The sequence below is a fragment of the Rhinolophus sinicus genome, linkage group LG09 (assembly GCF_036562045.2).
Source record: "Rhinolophus sinicus isolate RSC01 linkage group LG09, ASM3656204v1, whole genome shotgun sequence".
In the NCBI taxonomy this organism is placed as follows: Eukaryota; Metazoa; Chordata; class Mammalia; order Chiroptera; family Rhinolophidae; genus Rhinolophus; species Rhinolophus sinicus.
Window position 1 is genome coordinate 100,983,162 of NC_133758.1, and position 16,185 is coordinate 100,999,346.

Consider the following 16,185-nt stretch of genomic DNA (forward strand, 5'->3'; position numbering starts at 1 on the left):
TGACTTAGAGCGAGTTCCTGGGCTCCTCTTGGGCTATGCCTCGCTGGAAACTCTTTCCTCTTGGAAACTCTTTCAGGCCAGTAGTCGGGGAGAATCATAAGGCTAGCTTCATTTGTTCCCTGTCTCTCTGGGATATCTGTCTTTCATTGCCTGATGTACAATGTCTTAAAAACTGTTGTTCATACATTATGTCTGTTTTAGTTGTCAAACAAGAGGGTTAATTTGATTCCTGTTACTGCATTTTAGCTGAAAGCAGATGTTCCTAATTTAGTCTCTTTTAATCTTAAATTCTCACTGTCTTCCTCCTCCCTTCTCTTTTAACCTTTTAATTCAGTTATTCAAAAAAATGGGTCATTTATCCTATGGAGTGTTCCATAGTCTGGATTTTACCAATTCTGTCGCCATTGTGTCGTTTTTCTATTCTTGTTTTTCTTGCGAACTGATAGAGACTTGATCAGATACAGATTCAATTATTTTTTCAAGAATATTTGATAAGTGGTACTTCTTGTTTGGTAACATTATGAGGCATATGGAAAAGGCTGTCTCGGGGCAACCTGGTCAGGACCCCTTCTCGTTCCGAGAGCTGCGATTCTTTATTCTTTACTTTTAATAAATTATCCTCTTTTACAAAAAAAATGAAAAAAAAAAGAAAGAAAGAAGGAAGGAAAAGGCTGTCTCTCATTTTGTGATAAGATTAATCAGTGCGGTCAGTTGTTGTTAACCAGATTTGTCAAGTTCCCCAGTAGCTTTTCATCTAATAATTTTAGCAAGTTTTGTTGATCTGGGTCAGTTATTTGTTAGGGATTGTAAAGTGCTGATATTCGAAGCTTGTGATTCTTTCTGCATTTATAAACTAGAGTGCGTCTAAAAAATAACTTTTCCTCACCAATAGTTGATTACTCTGAAGTAGAGTTCCTATAGGAAAGTCAAGATATATGCTTGATACTTTCCCTTTATGGGTCAGTTTTGTTCCATAAGAGACATCAAAGGTGACAGATGACCAAGTAAGATTTGTTTTCTTTGTTTTTTTTTTTTTTTAGTTTCATTATGGGTTTAAACTTATTTGATGTCTGAGTAAAACAATTATTTGCAGTTATTATCGATGCTCAAATTGTCTCATCTTTGACAAATAAGAGCTTAGTTAAGTTGGCCCTTGACCTTATTTCATGAGCCTAATGGTCTCAGATGGCTTCCTTACTATTTGGTATGACAGATGTTCCAGGCTCATCTTGTACATTTCTCATTTCAGGCCAGGAATCAGCTATTTCTCCACGAAGCTCTGGTTCCTTTTAGGATGAATGGTATTTGAAGGCCATAGCATTAGGGATGTACGTTGTCTCAAGATCGATTATCATTTCTAGCTACACCTTTTAGGTCAGGGGTGTCCAAACTGTGGCCCGCAGGCCAACTGCGGCCCACAATCCATTGTTAATTGGCCCACAGCAAATTCCAAAAATATATTTAGTTTACTTAAATAAACCAGGTGAGGCAATACGTACTTCACCTCGAGTGAGTGGCCTGGCTGTTTGTGTATTTTACCGCATATGGCCCTTGGTAAAAAACGTTGAAAAAGTTTGGACACCCCTGTTTTAGGTAGACAGAGCTAGGATACATGAGGTGTAATCAAACAATATGGCGAATGTTTACATCTAAAAAAAAAATTGTTACAGTAAAAGACTCATTGCCATTAATCCCCCTCAAAATATTCCCTCTCGATTTCAACACACTTATCCCATCATTCTTGCCACTTTCTGAAGCAGTTCTGGACGTCCTCCTTCATGAGTGTCTTTAGTTGTGCTGTCGTGGCTGCTTTGATGTCAGTCATTTTGACTTTGGAGAAGAACCAGAAGTCGCACAGTGCCAGATCCAGTAAATAAGATGGATGAGGACACACAGTCATGTTTTTATTTGACAGAAATTGCCCTATGCCAGAAGTGATGTGTGACATGGAGTCTTTCCGTTGTGATCACAAAATACAGTGAATGCTGCTGCCGAGTGCCATCCAACAGAAAGGCAGGGATCTTCGATATGGGAAGCAGCTCATCGAGCCTTAATAACAGTGTGTGACAAGTTTCAACTTGTTCGGTGTAGTCAGTCAGGTGTGAGCTACAGTTAAGAGAAGGTGTGTTTTACAGTGCCGTAAATCATCCTCCATCATGACAACACTGCGTGTCACACATCACTTTTGGTACGGTAGTTTCTGTCAAAAACATTACGGTGTGTCCTCATCCAACTTATTCACCAGATCTGGCACCGTGCGACTTCTGACTCTTCCCCAAAATCAAAATGCTTCAGGACATCGAGGCAACCATGACAGCACAACTCAAGACACGAAAGAGGACGTCCAGAACTGCTTCAGAAAGTGGCAAGAACGATGCGATAAGTGCGTTCAAAGCGAGGGGGGAGTATTTTGAGGGGGATTAATGGCAATGTGTCTTTTACTATAATCGTTTTTTTTTTTTTTTTTATTTAAACATTCACCATATTGTTTGATCACACCAATGCTTTTCTGTTTGAGGGAAAGTATATCATAAATTCATGCTTATACTTTCCAATCAAATTGAGGATTACAGGGATTTTATTTAACCTCTTTTATATGTTTAATTTCCTTCTATGCTGAGTAGCCTAGTTCTCAAAAACACTGGGAATGTTAGAATTATCACGTAATTGCTCATGTGCTTTGTCCCACAATACACACACAGCAGTCTGAGAATAAAGACACCAACACAATTACCAGGTTTGAATACTGTGAACTGTTTTTTATTTTTTTTAATCCTGTGGTTTACGCCACTAAGTATATACAGTTAAATCACTGTTTTAAAGTCACTTGGGATACTTCCTCTCTGTGTACTTAGGCCGGTTAGTATTCTTTTTGATGTTTAAATTGTCCTGTCTTCAGCTTGTAAGAGCCTATTCAACTTGTCTTGTGGGTCTTTTTAACACAACCCCAATAATCTGATGATTCTTTGCTTCCTGGTACAAAAAGCTGTTCCTTGGTCCAAACCAGGAATCAGCCATTTAAAAGCCCTGGTTCCTCTTAGTGGGAAACAATTAACAATATGATTATTGAAAAGTTTTAAGTTTCAGACTTTTTTCTAAATTGTTCTTAGGATATATCCCACTGGGTACTATTTTATTTTAAAGTGAAATAATTCCTTTGTGGTTAAACCATCAACTTGAAACACAAATTTGTTTCATTTTGCTGTTGATTTTTAGGTGTTGCTCTTTTTTCATTTGAATGTAATTTTGTTATAATTTTATACATTTTCATAATTCCAAAGTAAATCTTAAAAACAAAAAACTTTAGCTTTTCTCTGTGCTCTCTGTTTCCTTCCAACCTTAATGGGTAGCCATGTTCACTATTTTTTAATCATATAAGCAAGTATGTATGTGTATCCTTCCTCCTCCATTTCTTACATAAAAGGTAGCTAATTGGTCTGCTTGTATTTTTCACTTACCTTCTGGGGATCACTCTATAACCATATATAGACTCTTTAATCATTCTTCCATCTATATGGTGTACTCAATTATTGTTACAGAATTGTTATTGTCAAAAAACTGATTTTTTTTAAGAAGCCAAATTGCTAATAACTATAATAGGTAAGAATTGTTTTCAAGTTGAATTGTGTTTTGATTATACATCTACAATAAATGTTTCAAACTTATTTAGCTATCTCAATGAAAGTATTAACTTAAACGTAGGTATTAGTGGCCCTTAGGCCTACTTAAGAACCCATTTTTGTCTCTGTGCTTTTCTTTATATAAACATTTATCATTGTTATGCTGATGAGTCCTAATTTATATAGAATTAAGCCAGATCTCAGAGCTCTGACTTGCGTAACCAATTGCCTACTCACTTTACATCTCCACTTGGATGTCTCACAGACATGTTAAACTTAACGTGTACAAAGTAGGACATTTTGTTTTTCCCCAAAAGTTATATTCTCCCTATCCCACTCCCCAACTCTGCATCTTCTGCAACTATCCATTTACTCAAGCTGAAAACCCAAGAGCTATTCTTAATTCATTCATTTTCCTCACTTTTCACATTCAGCCTATCAGCTAATCCTGATGATTTTTATCACCGAAATACATTTCCAGTCTGGTGTCATTTCCATCTCCTCTGTCACCACCATAATCCAGTGATGTCTTTCCATTGCATCTAGGTCCTCCATGACTTACTCCTTGTTCATCTCAACCTGTTGTCCTCTCTTCCTCTCTGTCCATCCTGATCTTCCAGTGTCTTAAACACATCAGGGTCATTTCCCTTGAATTTTGCATCGCTGTTTCCTCTGCCTGGAATGCTTTCTACTGCTATAGTTCTCAGTTTAAATGTCATTTACTTAGTGTCTTTGTAATCACTCTGTCTAAAGTACATCCCTTAAAATGGTTTTTGTTCCTGTTTGATTTCTTTTATGGTACTATTACAACTTGCAAGTTTTGGTGTTTGTCCCCTCCACGTTAGAGTAGGAACCCACTCTGTCTTATTCATTGTTAAATCCACAGATAATGAAATATAGTAGGCACTTTTATAGGAGCTCAGTAAATATTTGAAGAATGTGTAGTGTTGTGAAATTTCAAAACACTTGTAATTTAATGAAAAGCTTTACTTGTTCATGCAGAACCCATTACTTATTTATTCCCCCACATCATTCCAAAATGACTAGAAGTATTTTATGAAATATAAACAATGCTAGCTAAAAAAAATAAGTAAATGTAAAGAGTCTTCAAAATGCATTTCTAAGAATCTCTTTCTTAGAGATAGGTACCAAATTTGGCTTTGAGCTTAACAACCACTACAAATTAGATTCCATGATCTACAGAATCCGTAAGATACAAATCTTTTGAAAAGGATGATATAGTTGGGCTAGAGACTAGTCACCTGCAATAATTCTTTTATTACCTTAGATTTCACCCTCAGATTATTGTCAGCAGCCTTTTAATTAGGAATATAACCCTAATATCAGTGAAACAGAAGATACAGGATATAAGTGCAAACATGAACGCAGCTGGAAAGGCTAGTATATGAACAGGTGGTAATGTCTTTTTTTAACACTCTGCATAGATTAGATTTTGAGGATTAATATCAGAATCAAAATAAATTATCAAACCTACTTACTTCTTATGTTCACTTTGAGTTGGTGTTTGAGCAAGTAAATATACATCCTAATACCGTTTACTTCTAAAACTCTTCAACAGGACTCTGACTTGAAGAAAACAGTGGATGAAAGTGCGCGAATTCAAAGAGCGTACAACCACTATTTTGATTTGATCATCGTAAACGACAATCTGGACAAAGCCTTTGAGAAACTACAAACTGCCATAGAGAAACTGAGACTGGAGCCACAGTGGGTCCCCATCAGCTGGGTTTACTGATGATTCAATAAGGTTCACAATTAAAATACAACTTTTAAAAAGTGACTGCAACAAATAAACCTTTTACTGAGAAAATACATGCACAGATAGAAGATACCTGCCACGTCCAGGCATTTTTATTGTGTGGATTGAAATACCAGTACACTATTCTGAATTTTTATATAAAATGTGGTTGGGAAGGTGTACTAATATATAATTTATCTTAATTTTTCTAACTTTTTATGGATAATCTTTCTATTCATATCACATAAAGAAATGCGTTGAAGCATTTTGTATATGTTTTGATTTAGTACCCTTGCCTTTTTCATCAAAGAATTTTCAAATCATTCATTCTAATGTTGGTCTCACATTTTCACTGTGATAATGAATACTTGAAATAGTTTTGTAAAGCTGTCATTTAGTTCAGTGTTTAACTAGTGAAGAGTAGTTACTCTGCTTTAGGAGAAAGTAGTAGTTATTGGCCTTCTTTCCTAATATAATTTCTTATACAAGCAGAAATTTAATGTCAGTGCTACAGCTAGCCTACTACCATGCAAATCTGACATGAAAAGTCTGCTCAATGCTATGTAGTTTGGTTTTTTCAGAGATGTGTGGCTATCCATTCTACTTTACACAGACTTATTGGGTTTCTTCCCCTTCATTTCTACCTTTAGCGAAAGAAACAAAGAGCAATACCTTGCACTCTCATTTGTTGCAATGACAGGCTGATGCTGAGTTAACGTGCGTGTGTACACCAAGCAGGGCCGTGCAGGCTGAGAGAGTGCCTTCTCCTTTAAAACCTTACCGCAAAATGACACTTAACAGTTTATTTATTTTCACATGTAAAAGTTTATCTGACAAAAATGAACCTACTTTAGACAGTGTTCTATTAGGATATGGTCAGCAAATGTATCGCGCCTCTGCAAATTTCTGTGATGCTTAAAAATGCCTCTAAGTTTGCAGTGGGGGGTTGTGGTGGGGGTGGTGAAGTGTCAGCATGTGATAGGGAGTGTGATGGGCTCATTAAGGTATTTGTTCGATTTGTTGTGTGAGAACCCAATCCACTGAACGATTCTTAAAATTTGGAAATAAGTGTTAGCTGTTCCATATATAATATATACATTATATAATATGTACATTGTATGTATTATATAACATATATATACATATATATATATTTTACATTTCTATAAGGAAATGCACTATTTTGTTTAATCATTAGTAAAACAGTTCTCCTCTAGATGCATTTACATATGCAGATTTCCAGAATTCACCTTCCTTTAGGATTCTTGGGTGGTATAAATTCTTCCTAAAACGTATTCAGAGATGCAGCTCATCAGTAAAGTAAGTTAGCCATATTTTATATTGCTGCTAGCTTTTCACATAAACAGTATTCACACGTAAAGGGTTAGGTGCTTAAATATGGATGGTTGTCTTTGTCTGGTCATAGGCACCAGACACCGGGCTGCTGAATTTGTTTTCCCCTCACCAAAGTTGTGACATGGAATGCCAGCTGGGAGGGCTTGGAGGGAAGAGAAAATGCGTGGCAACAAATAGTATACATACATTGTTTCAAATCTTTTCACAGTGAAACAAAACACTCAAGTTGTTATTGTTGAGTGGAAATCTATAGGTATTGTTTTATTCCAGAATTTCATATCCAGCACAAATTCACAGTCTTTGCCCTAGGATGGGAAATTGGTGGCAAAATGGATCTCACTCTCTTAATAACTTTGGCATCTTTAAAATGGCATGTACAGTGGTACCTCGGTTTTCGAACGTCTCCTTTGATGAATATTTCAGTTTACAAACGCCGTAAATTACATGGATCTATGGTATCATTAGATAGTAAAATTCATGCTAAATTTGCAGTTTTAGGGGTTGATTTTAAAGGTCTGGAACGGATTAATCCATTTTGCATTACTTTCTATGGGGAAACCATGCCTCGGTTTTCGAATGTTTCAGAACTCGACCAGTCTTCTGGAACGGATTGTTAGCAAACCGAGGTACTACTGTGTTTGCATCACATTATTGGTTTCTCAAAGCAACATGAATCAAAGCAGAGTGCCGAGGTGATGTCCTATGACTCGGTGTTTCGGCACACGGTAAATTTTAAGAGAAATTTCATTTCTACATTCTCAGGTCTGCCTTCACGCTGCCACATGGAGCTTCTTTGAACAGCTTTGGGGTCATTGTAGCAGCACAGTTTATCCACAAAATACTTCACTAGCTTGGCAAAATAGAGAGGATTTTTACATCATACCTATTTTTAGTTTTATCGTATGGTATAAAAATGCATGTTATTTAGAAAAGAGTCTACATTTAAAGGAATTATTTCTATTATAAATGGTATTCATCACTAACTACTTGGTTACTATATACTAAGGTCACTCCTAGTATGAAATAAAACGATGCATTTTAATTCATTTCAGCCTAGATGCCAGAGTTAAAGACTGTACATTTAGAAAATCTCATTGATCTCAATAAAGAATCATTGAACTTGAATCTCAGTTCCCATCTGAGTCTGCAGGAACCAGCCGAGCCCTGCTGGGCAAGGATTCCCAGTGGCCCAGGGTTCCCACAGCAATGAGAGTACAGTTGTGATCAAAGACATGTGAACTTCTCTTGTGGGAAAGGGCTAAGATAATTAGCTTTACTGAAGAGAAAATGGTTTAAAGTGATGTTGAACAGTTGGTCATAGTTAAAATACACACATACATGCATGTGCTTTGGGAAACGTGATGTGCCAATACGTTAATGCACCTGAGGATTCCTTGTGGGCAGGTGAGTGTGGCTGCAGTCAGCATTCAGGGCATGACTAGATACAACTAAGTATATGCATTTTTTTATTTTCAAATGTTCAAATACCCTGGAAAAGTTATTGAACCGTAACTAGTGGATTATATGTGATGCACTCTAAGTACAATTTCACCAGTATTACAGTCATGCCTTGATTATGCGTTCTCAATTTCTGTTTGATATTTGGGTAATATCAACTATCCAACACATCAGGACTTGATTTACGTTTCCCAATTCTAACTATACAAATGCTGAGCATAGCTTACTAAAAATTGTTATCATAAGCTCACTTGACTACAGAAATAGTAGCCTAAGATTTACTAGATTCTAGAATCTAGTAAAATTTATTAAGGACCAGTTTTCCTTAAAAGAGCAAATTGGTTATTAACACAAATTTAGAAAATAATGCAAATTAGCATTAAAATACAATAGTGTGGCATTATAGATTATGACCAGATACTAGCTGCTTTGACAATAAAAGATGATCTTTGAATTAAAAATTTATTAAGTTAGTACTTATTTTTATTTATAACAAGTGTCGTGATCGTAATTGGTGTTGATTTTCAAGATGGATAGCCATGGTGTTAGGCACAATTATTTTGAATTGGTAAATATTGAACATAAAAGTTTGAAAATTGCTCAAAATAATGATCTACTTAACATTGTACTTTTATGACTTCTGAAACAACACTCCATTTTTCCAGAAATCACAGGCTAGAGAGCCAATAATTTTATAGTAATGAATCTTTATACTAAATACGGAAAAAGCAATCCTGAAGTTTTATGTATATAGATAGCAGGTCATTTTTTAAATGTTTGAGTCACCATATATATAATATATATACAGCTATGTGTATAATATGTAAATTCTCCCAAAATAAATGAATAAATATATTCACCCATGTAATCATAACTAGTGTTCTGAAATTTTTAATTACTCCCAAATTCTTAGACATTCTGAAACTTTTTTTCACATTGTTTTAAAGGGCTTTGTTGTACCTCGAGGTAGATACTAATCTTTTTTTTGAAAAAAAATACATGAGGCATTAAGCTCAGAAAGTTATCATTATAATTTAAGGCTTCTAATGAATTTGTGACACGGTTCAAGCTTAGAAATTATACCTGCCCTCCTGTTCCAAAGAATTTACTGGGAGAATTAATCTAATAACATCTGTAATACATTTTGAGTTCTTGGGAGAAATTCAGTATTTTAAATGATAGGATTATTGTATATAGTACAAGTGACTATTATTCACAAACTTAAGAATACAATTGACTAATAATTCAGCCTCATACCAGTTTTTATGTAAATATACATTGTATACCTGAGGAAGATAATGATTCTGTAATTTTTTAAGGTAAGACTATTTTTAAAATGCATTTTTGTTAGCTTTAAGTTTTATTCATTTCTTAATATTCCCCATAATTTGTCATGTTACTTTCTGTGTTCCTGCAATTATTTAGTGCACAGAATAAAAAATGAGTCCTTAATACACCAAAAATAGAAGGAAATGATGATATTTCATTTCTAAAGTAAGAATTTAAAAGCATGGTTTTCACACTTCTGCAATATACTGCACTACTGTCTTTAAAATAGTCTCTTTTGATAAAAACAGAGATTGTGTATTTCTATTGGCTGGGATCCTAATTCTGACTCCTCTCCATGTGATCTTTGATAAAATTTATATCTCCCTTTACTTTTAATATTCCATTTGTTACATAAGGCTAACTTAATATTTTGTCTTCAGCTTAAATTACAAGAAGTAATTTGTAACTCTAATGTAAATGCTATACTGGAAAATACTATGCTACTTTTGTTTATTATATGTATTCGCTTCTTATTATCTTTTAGTTCTTTTTAAAGTGTACCTCTTTCAGAGGTAACAGTGAATGGTGTACGCCATTTAGGAATCCTAGCTCCAGTTTTAAAACGGCTCTGAGCGTGTAGTTCCAGCTTGGAAGAGGGTTTATTCTGTTCTCTTAGTGGCCCAGGTGAGGAGATCCATTTTCATTTAGAATCCCATTCTAAGTCCAAACCTTTAACAAATCCTTACTGCCAACCAGACCACTCACAAATAAGTTTAAGTAAGCAATCCAGTACTGTTACATCAGAAAACATGCTGATTTTGCCCCTTAAAACTGCCTTACCCTATTCTTATTCCTGAAATTTATCGCTTTAGCCCATATTGTTTAAAAAGTATCTGTTTCTTTATAGAGAGAAACATTCCATTAGGTCATTAGTGGACCTCTAATCCAGTATGAATGCACTGTATTTACATTCTCTTTCTAATTGCTTCGCGGCCATTGGCTGATAATGCAGTGATGCTACCTCTGACTCGCCTCCACACACAAAGTCCGTCAGAAGTGATGATCCTCTCTCTTTTATTTTATTTTTTTACAACTAGCGTTTACTGTTTTCTAATCTCCAGCACAAACTGAATGAATACCTCTACACACAATTCACGTAAATATGGTACTGAAAGCTTGGGAAGTTAAATGACTCAATGCTTGTAAACCTGTCTTGAGTCCCAACTGGACAGGCTATACCATAGAGCAGAAGCCAAAGGGTCTTATTTTAAATGCCGGAAATTGAGGTCTTCATTGTACTTCAGAAACAGCAAGCCAGGGGTAGAAACAAAATGACAGGCCATACCTGAAATTTGGCTTTCCTCCTGTCATTCAATGTGGCCCAGGAGATGGAGCAAGAAGAGGAAAGCATAGCATTAAAAACTCCTCAGCCTTAAGTTACCAGCGTTAACCCAGAAGTTACTACCAGATGTGGTTTTCATCTTTAAAAAGGAGAGGCAGGCAGTAAGTAGTATGAGCAACATTGCTTGGAACACACAAGACTTGTTCTGATGAGCATGGTCCAATGCTTTCGTCTGCTCAGGTAGAACAAGACTCAAATAGAATAGCTCATCTCCATCTGTAATTGAAATACAAGATAAATATTTCTTTTGTCTGTGTGCTCTCTGTAAAAAAGGACTACTGACTCCTTTCTTCAGTAACATTGATTTTTACAGAAGTGGTGTCTTGGATTTTGCTGTAGAAGACTGACCTCTAGGCGTCAGCAGCAAGTGTTGTTTTCTACCTGTTACGCTGAGCTCTGTTAGAGCCCGTGATGAGTATTTGTTGTGAGAACCTTGCTTTGGGGGATTTTTTTTTTTTCCCTGTTTCATTTGGTATACCTTTATTTTGAACACAAACGCATGCTCTTTTTAACCTCTACTCTTTTAAGTGATTGTAGAAGAAACATTTTTTTTCTTTAATGGAAGACAAAATGCTTGTGAGCAACCTAAAAATCAACGCTGAACAAGCTGCTAAAGTAAGTTTCTGATGAAAAAGTTTAAAAAGAAAGATTAATTGCTACTACTATCCAAGTAATTGTACTACTAGTTCCTGTATAAAAGAAACATTACTGTACTTGCATAAATAAAATTTTCCTGCAATACAATTAAGTATTGATTTTTCAGAAACTGTCCCTGTAGATTTTTCTTTTCACATATTTCCATATGCTGTCCAAAAAATTGCTGAAATGTTTAATCTGTGAGATTGCATAGGCCTGGTAAAATATTTTTGTATGTAAAAAAGAAATAAATATTTAATATTGGAAAAATGTAGTGTTTCATTTATAGGTAGGACTAAGGCTGAGAGATAATAAACTACAGAGAATATGAGATTAGCTTTGGTAATTTCTTCAAAATGCTGATAGTCTTTGTAAAAAGTCTCTAATGGTATTTAGTTTTTCCCACCAATATAAATATATAAATTTTTCATCTGCCTCTTCTTTAACAAAGAAACTCTAATTATTGTTTCCTCTGTCCCAGCCCAACCTTTCAAAGACTACATACTCAAGGAAAGAAGTTCAGAGACAGGGAAGATTAAAATACACGATCAAGAAACGGCCTCTGCTTAGATGGCATGGGATGATACTAGGACCATTTCCCAGCTAGCCAAGAAAGAGGCCAGTACCTGCTGTGGCCTTCGGTGAAAGGGAGGCGGACCCAGCAGGCTGGCCAAGAGATGGAGGCATAACGGGGTGAGTGCAGGAAGCCTATTTCCAGAAAAGGTACTTGGCAACTCTTTCCCAAGTTGGTTTCTGGGGTTCTCATAGTTCAGAAATTGCTAGTCCGAAGTATTTCTGATATCTCCAAAAGAATTAGATTTTATATACAGTAGGTCCTAGAATAATGTCATTTCATTCTAATGTTGATGATGGAGGAAAAAATCAATTCCTTTCCGGGGCCACTGTCTGGAGTTTGCACATTCTCCCCACGTGTGTGACTTTTCTCCGGGGACCCCCATTTCCTCCTATATCCCAAAGATGTGCAAGTTACGTGAGTTGCTGTGTCTGCACTGTCCCAATCTGAGTGAGTGTGGGTGTGAGTGGCCCTGGGATGGAAGGGTGTCCTGTCCAGAGCAGCGTCCTGAGCTTCCAGGAGAGGCTCCAGCCGCCCACGACCCTGGACTGGACCACGCGGTTGGAAAAGAACTCTCATACTTGTTTTTATCCATCTTTCTTAAGTATGTGTAGATCACGTGTACTTCAGTGTTTAATATCAGAAGGTTTGGGGACTTTGTTTAGAAGTTTGGTGATGTTTTTGTGACCAGAAATGTGCCATAGGAACTTGACCCTTGTTTATATCAATTAGCCTGATGTAGAATTGGTTTCATTATACGTCATTTCGCGTAAAGTCAGTTTCCAAGAATCATTATCGACATCATTGAGGACTTACTGTAGTTCATTCTTCCATCGTATACTACCTGTCAGTTTTCTGTCGCTGCAGTAACAAATCACCACAACCTTAGCGGCTTCAAACACAAACTCATCTCAGTGGAGTGGGTCTGAAATGCAGCTCTCGGCAGGATGCCTCCCAGGCCTGCCCAGGCTGTAACCTGGAGGAGAACCCGCTTCCAGGCTCCTGCGGGCTGGCAGGCTCAGCCCCATGCAGTTGTAGAAAGGAAGTCCCCTCACTGGCTACCGGAGGGACTGCTCTCTCGTCCCTGAATGGTCCCATTTTCAGAGCCAGCAACGGCACCGAATCCGTCATGCCTCATCTTGTCTGCCTTTTCTTTGGCCGTGTCTCTCACTGACGCTTCCGCCTTCTGTGAGGGCCCACCCAGATGATTCCAGGATAGTCTGCCCGTCTCAAGGTCTCTAACCTTAAGAACACTTGTAAAGTCTCTTTTTGTCGTGTGAGGTAACATGTCACAGGTTGCAGGGATTATTAGGTCACGGACCCTTTTGAGGGGCCTTTACTGGGCCACATCACACTTGCTAATGCCAGGGTTTCTTCTTGCATCCGTTTATGAAAGAGAAGTGGCCGTGAAAACATCAGAGTGAAGGTGGCTGCCCTGCTCTGTTCTAGGAAATACTACTCTTTACTCTGTTTTCTAGGTGACCAGGACCACTAGAACTTGTTTCCAAATTGAATTATTTAAAAAGATATATGGTTCTTGATCTCAAGCAGTAGTAAATAGAGGTACCTTTAAAATGACTAATAGTGTTTAATGAGGATACCAGTTAGAAGACCCTGTGGAGGCCCAGTGTCACCTTCACCCGCCACGTCCCAGCAGAGGTCTGCTGGGAAGCCGGCAGGAACTGTGGCAGGGACACCCGTAGCAGCAGAAGGCTACATCCTTTGCAGTAGCTGATTTAACACAATCCAACGGGATAACTGGCCAGTGTTAGGACAGTGGTGGAAACAGCCAAAATCCCTTAGTTGCCTGTTTGATGTATCCCAAACTGGGCACTTGCTGAAATGGCAGCTTTTCTTTCTGTCTGAAGTGTGTCTGTATTTTTTAGTGTTTCGGTTTAGTTTTGTTTTTTGTTTTTTTTAGAAAATACATATGTAATTCTAACAGGAATAGAAGGATGAACCCGCCCCACCTAGACCTTTCCCCACCTTTTGCCCCAACCTCTAAATCCTCTCCCCAAAGTAGCCACTGTTGGGTTTCTATGAACTCTTAAATGGCATTTTCCATGCATTGTGACACGTGTGTCTTTTTTTCATACAAGTAGACTCATATTATACATTCTGTGTATAATTCTTTTTTTTATTAGTTTCAGGTGTACAAAACAGCATAATAATTAGACATTTACACCCCTCACAAAGTGATAACTCCCCCAAGTCTACTGCCCATCTGACACTGTACACAGCTATTACGGTACCATTGACTGTATTCTCTATGCTGTACTTTACATCCTGTGAATATATATGTATACACACACACACACACACACACACACACACACACACACATATTTAATGATAGTAGACATTCAATATTATATTAGTTTCAGGTATACAGCTCAGTGATTAGGCATTTATATAATCGATGAAGTGATCCCCCGATAAGTCCAGTACCTGTCTGGCACCCTCCATACATAGTCTCTACAACATTATTGATTCCCCACACTATACTTCACACCCCCATGGCTATTTTGTGACTGCCAATTTGTGCTTTCTAATCCCTTTGCCTTCTCCCCCATCCCCCAATCCCCTCCCATCTAGCAACCATCCGTCTCTGTATCTATGAATCTATTTTTGTTTTGTTCGTTCGTTTGTTTTGTTCTTTACATTCTACATATAAGTGAGATCGTTGATATTTGTCTTTCTCAGTCTTACTTATTTCACTTAGCATAATACCCTTTAGGTCCATCCATGTTGTTGCAAATGATAAGATTTCATTCTTTTTTTATGGCAGAGTAATACTCCATTGCATAAATGTACCAGAATTTCTTTATGCAGTCGTCTATTGATGGGCATTTCAGTTGTTTCCATATCTTGGCTATAGTGCTGCAATAAACATAGGGGTGCATGTATCTTCTCGAATTAGTGTTTTGGGTTTCTTTGGATAAATACCCAGGAGTGGAATTGCTGGGTCATAAGGTAGTTCTATTTTTAATTCTTTGAGGAACCTCTGTACTGTTTCCTATAGTGGCTGCACCAATCTGCAATCCCACCAACAGTGCATGAGGGTTCCTTTTTCTCTACACCCTATAATTTGTTCTTTATACTTATTTCAGAAAACCAGACAAAAAGACATGGAAAGTGCCACCATTTTAGAACAACTATTTTCACTTTTGCATATTTTACAAATCAGACATCCAGAATGCATGGGAAATCAGCATTGTTCTCGACATAGAATTTGTGTGCTCATCAAAGCGTGGCAAAGCCAAATAAAATGCAAAAGCTAGACCCCCTAAGGGTGTCCTGCTATTAGATGTTTTTAGCATAATTTTGTTTAGCAGAAGAATATATGTACTCTCATGGAATTTACAGTTCATTTTTCAGTCACTGCAGAGCATGCAGCACGTTCAGAACATAGCCTTCCATGAAGAGAAATTGCCTTCTCCCAGCATTCACAATTTAAAAAGAATTTTTGGATCCTAGTGTCAGACCGATCTGTTTTTGTATAACAGGAAGAAAGTGGGAAATATAAGTGATCGATGGACCCATTTTTCTGTGGAAAAATGGTCTGTGCACTGGCTTAGAAGTCTCAGCCCTCCTCCAGCTCTCTGGCGTTGGAGTTTAACTTGTGCACCAAATCACAGGCACAGGAGGGGCTCTGATGAACAAGAAACCATTCACGGAGGGCTCGGTGGCTAAACGCGAGGGGATTCCCAGTGCAGACAGCCACCACTTCTCAAACTCTTGTGTAAGTTCATGTCCTTGCTCAGCTTTGAACGGGGATCTGACCTAGGCCCCCAAGTAGCATCTTAACGATGCTGAAAGGTACCCGTCCTTGGGCTGATAACATGTACTTGTGACTCACACGTGACATCAGTGATGTGCTCTGCCTAACGCACAGAGTCCATTCAGGCTTATATAGAGAACGAGTGGGGAAACATCAGGGACTTTGCACGTGCCAGCTTTCACAGACGACTGCCGTCGCTCCAGGTTCACGTCGGCTGCAGCAAGCAGGCTCTGCACCACCCCAAACCTCTCTGCATCTCTCAGAGGAGCCAGGGCTGCGTCTTCAAGGTCAGATTCTCCATCAACAGACAGCACACGGAGCTGAAATGGC

General features: G+C 37.6%; 2 protein-coding genes across 12 annotated transcripts in view; one reads left to right on the forward strand and one right to left on the reverse strand.

Moving 5' to 3' along the window:
• Positions 1–9,061, forward strand: part of PALS2 (protein associated with LIN7 2, MAGUK p55 family member) — a 123,268-nt gene extending 114,207 nt beyond the window's left edge. For all 10 annotated transcript variants that reach the window (XM_074340868.1, XM_074340874.1, XM_074340870.1 and 7 more), the window contains one exon: positions 5,200–9,061. In XM_074340868.1, coding sequence (XP_074196969.1) covers positions 5,200–5,376 — 177 coding nt within the window. In that variant the 3' untranslated portion in view covers positions 5,377–9,061. The remainder of the gene's footprint in view (positions 1–5,199) is intronic.
• A 5,136-nt stretch (positions 9,062–14,197) lies between these two features.
• The window catches only part of GSDME (gasdermin E), a 51,937-nt gene continuing 49,949 nt past the window's right edge, over positions 14,198–16,185 (reverse strand). The window contains exon 10 of one of the 2 annotated variants that reach the window (XM_074340876.1): positions 14,198–16,175. In XM_074340876.1, the coding sequence (XP_074196977.1) occupies positions 15,942–16,175 (234 nt within the window). In that variant the 3' untranslated portion in view covers positions 14,198–15,941. The remainder of the gene's footprint in view (positions 16,176–16,185) is intronic. The other variant, XM_074340878.1, reaches the window with a different exon arrangement.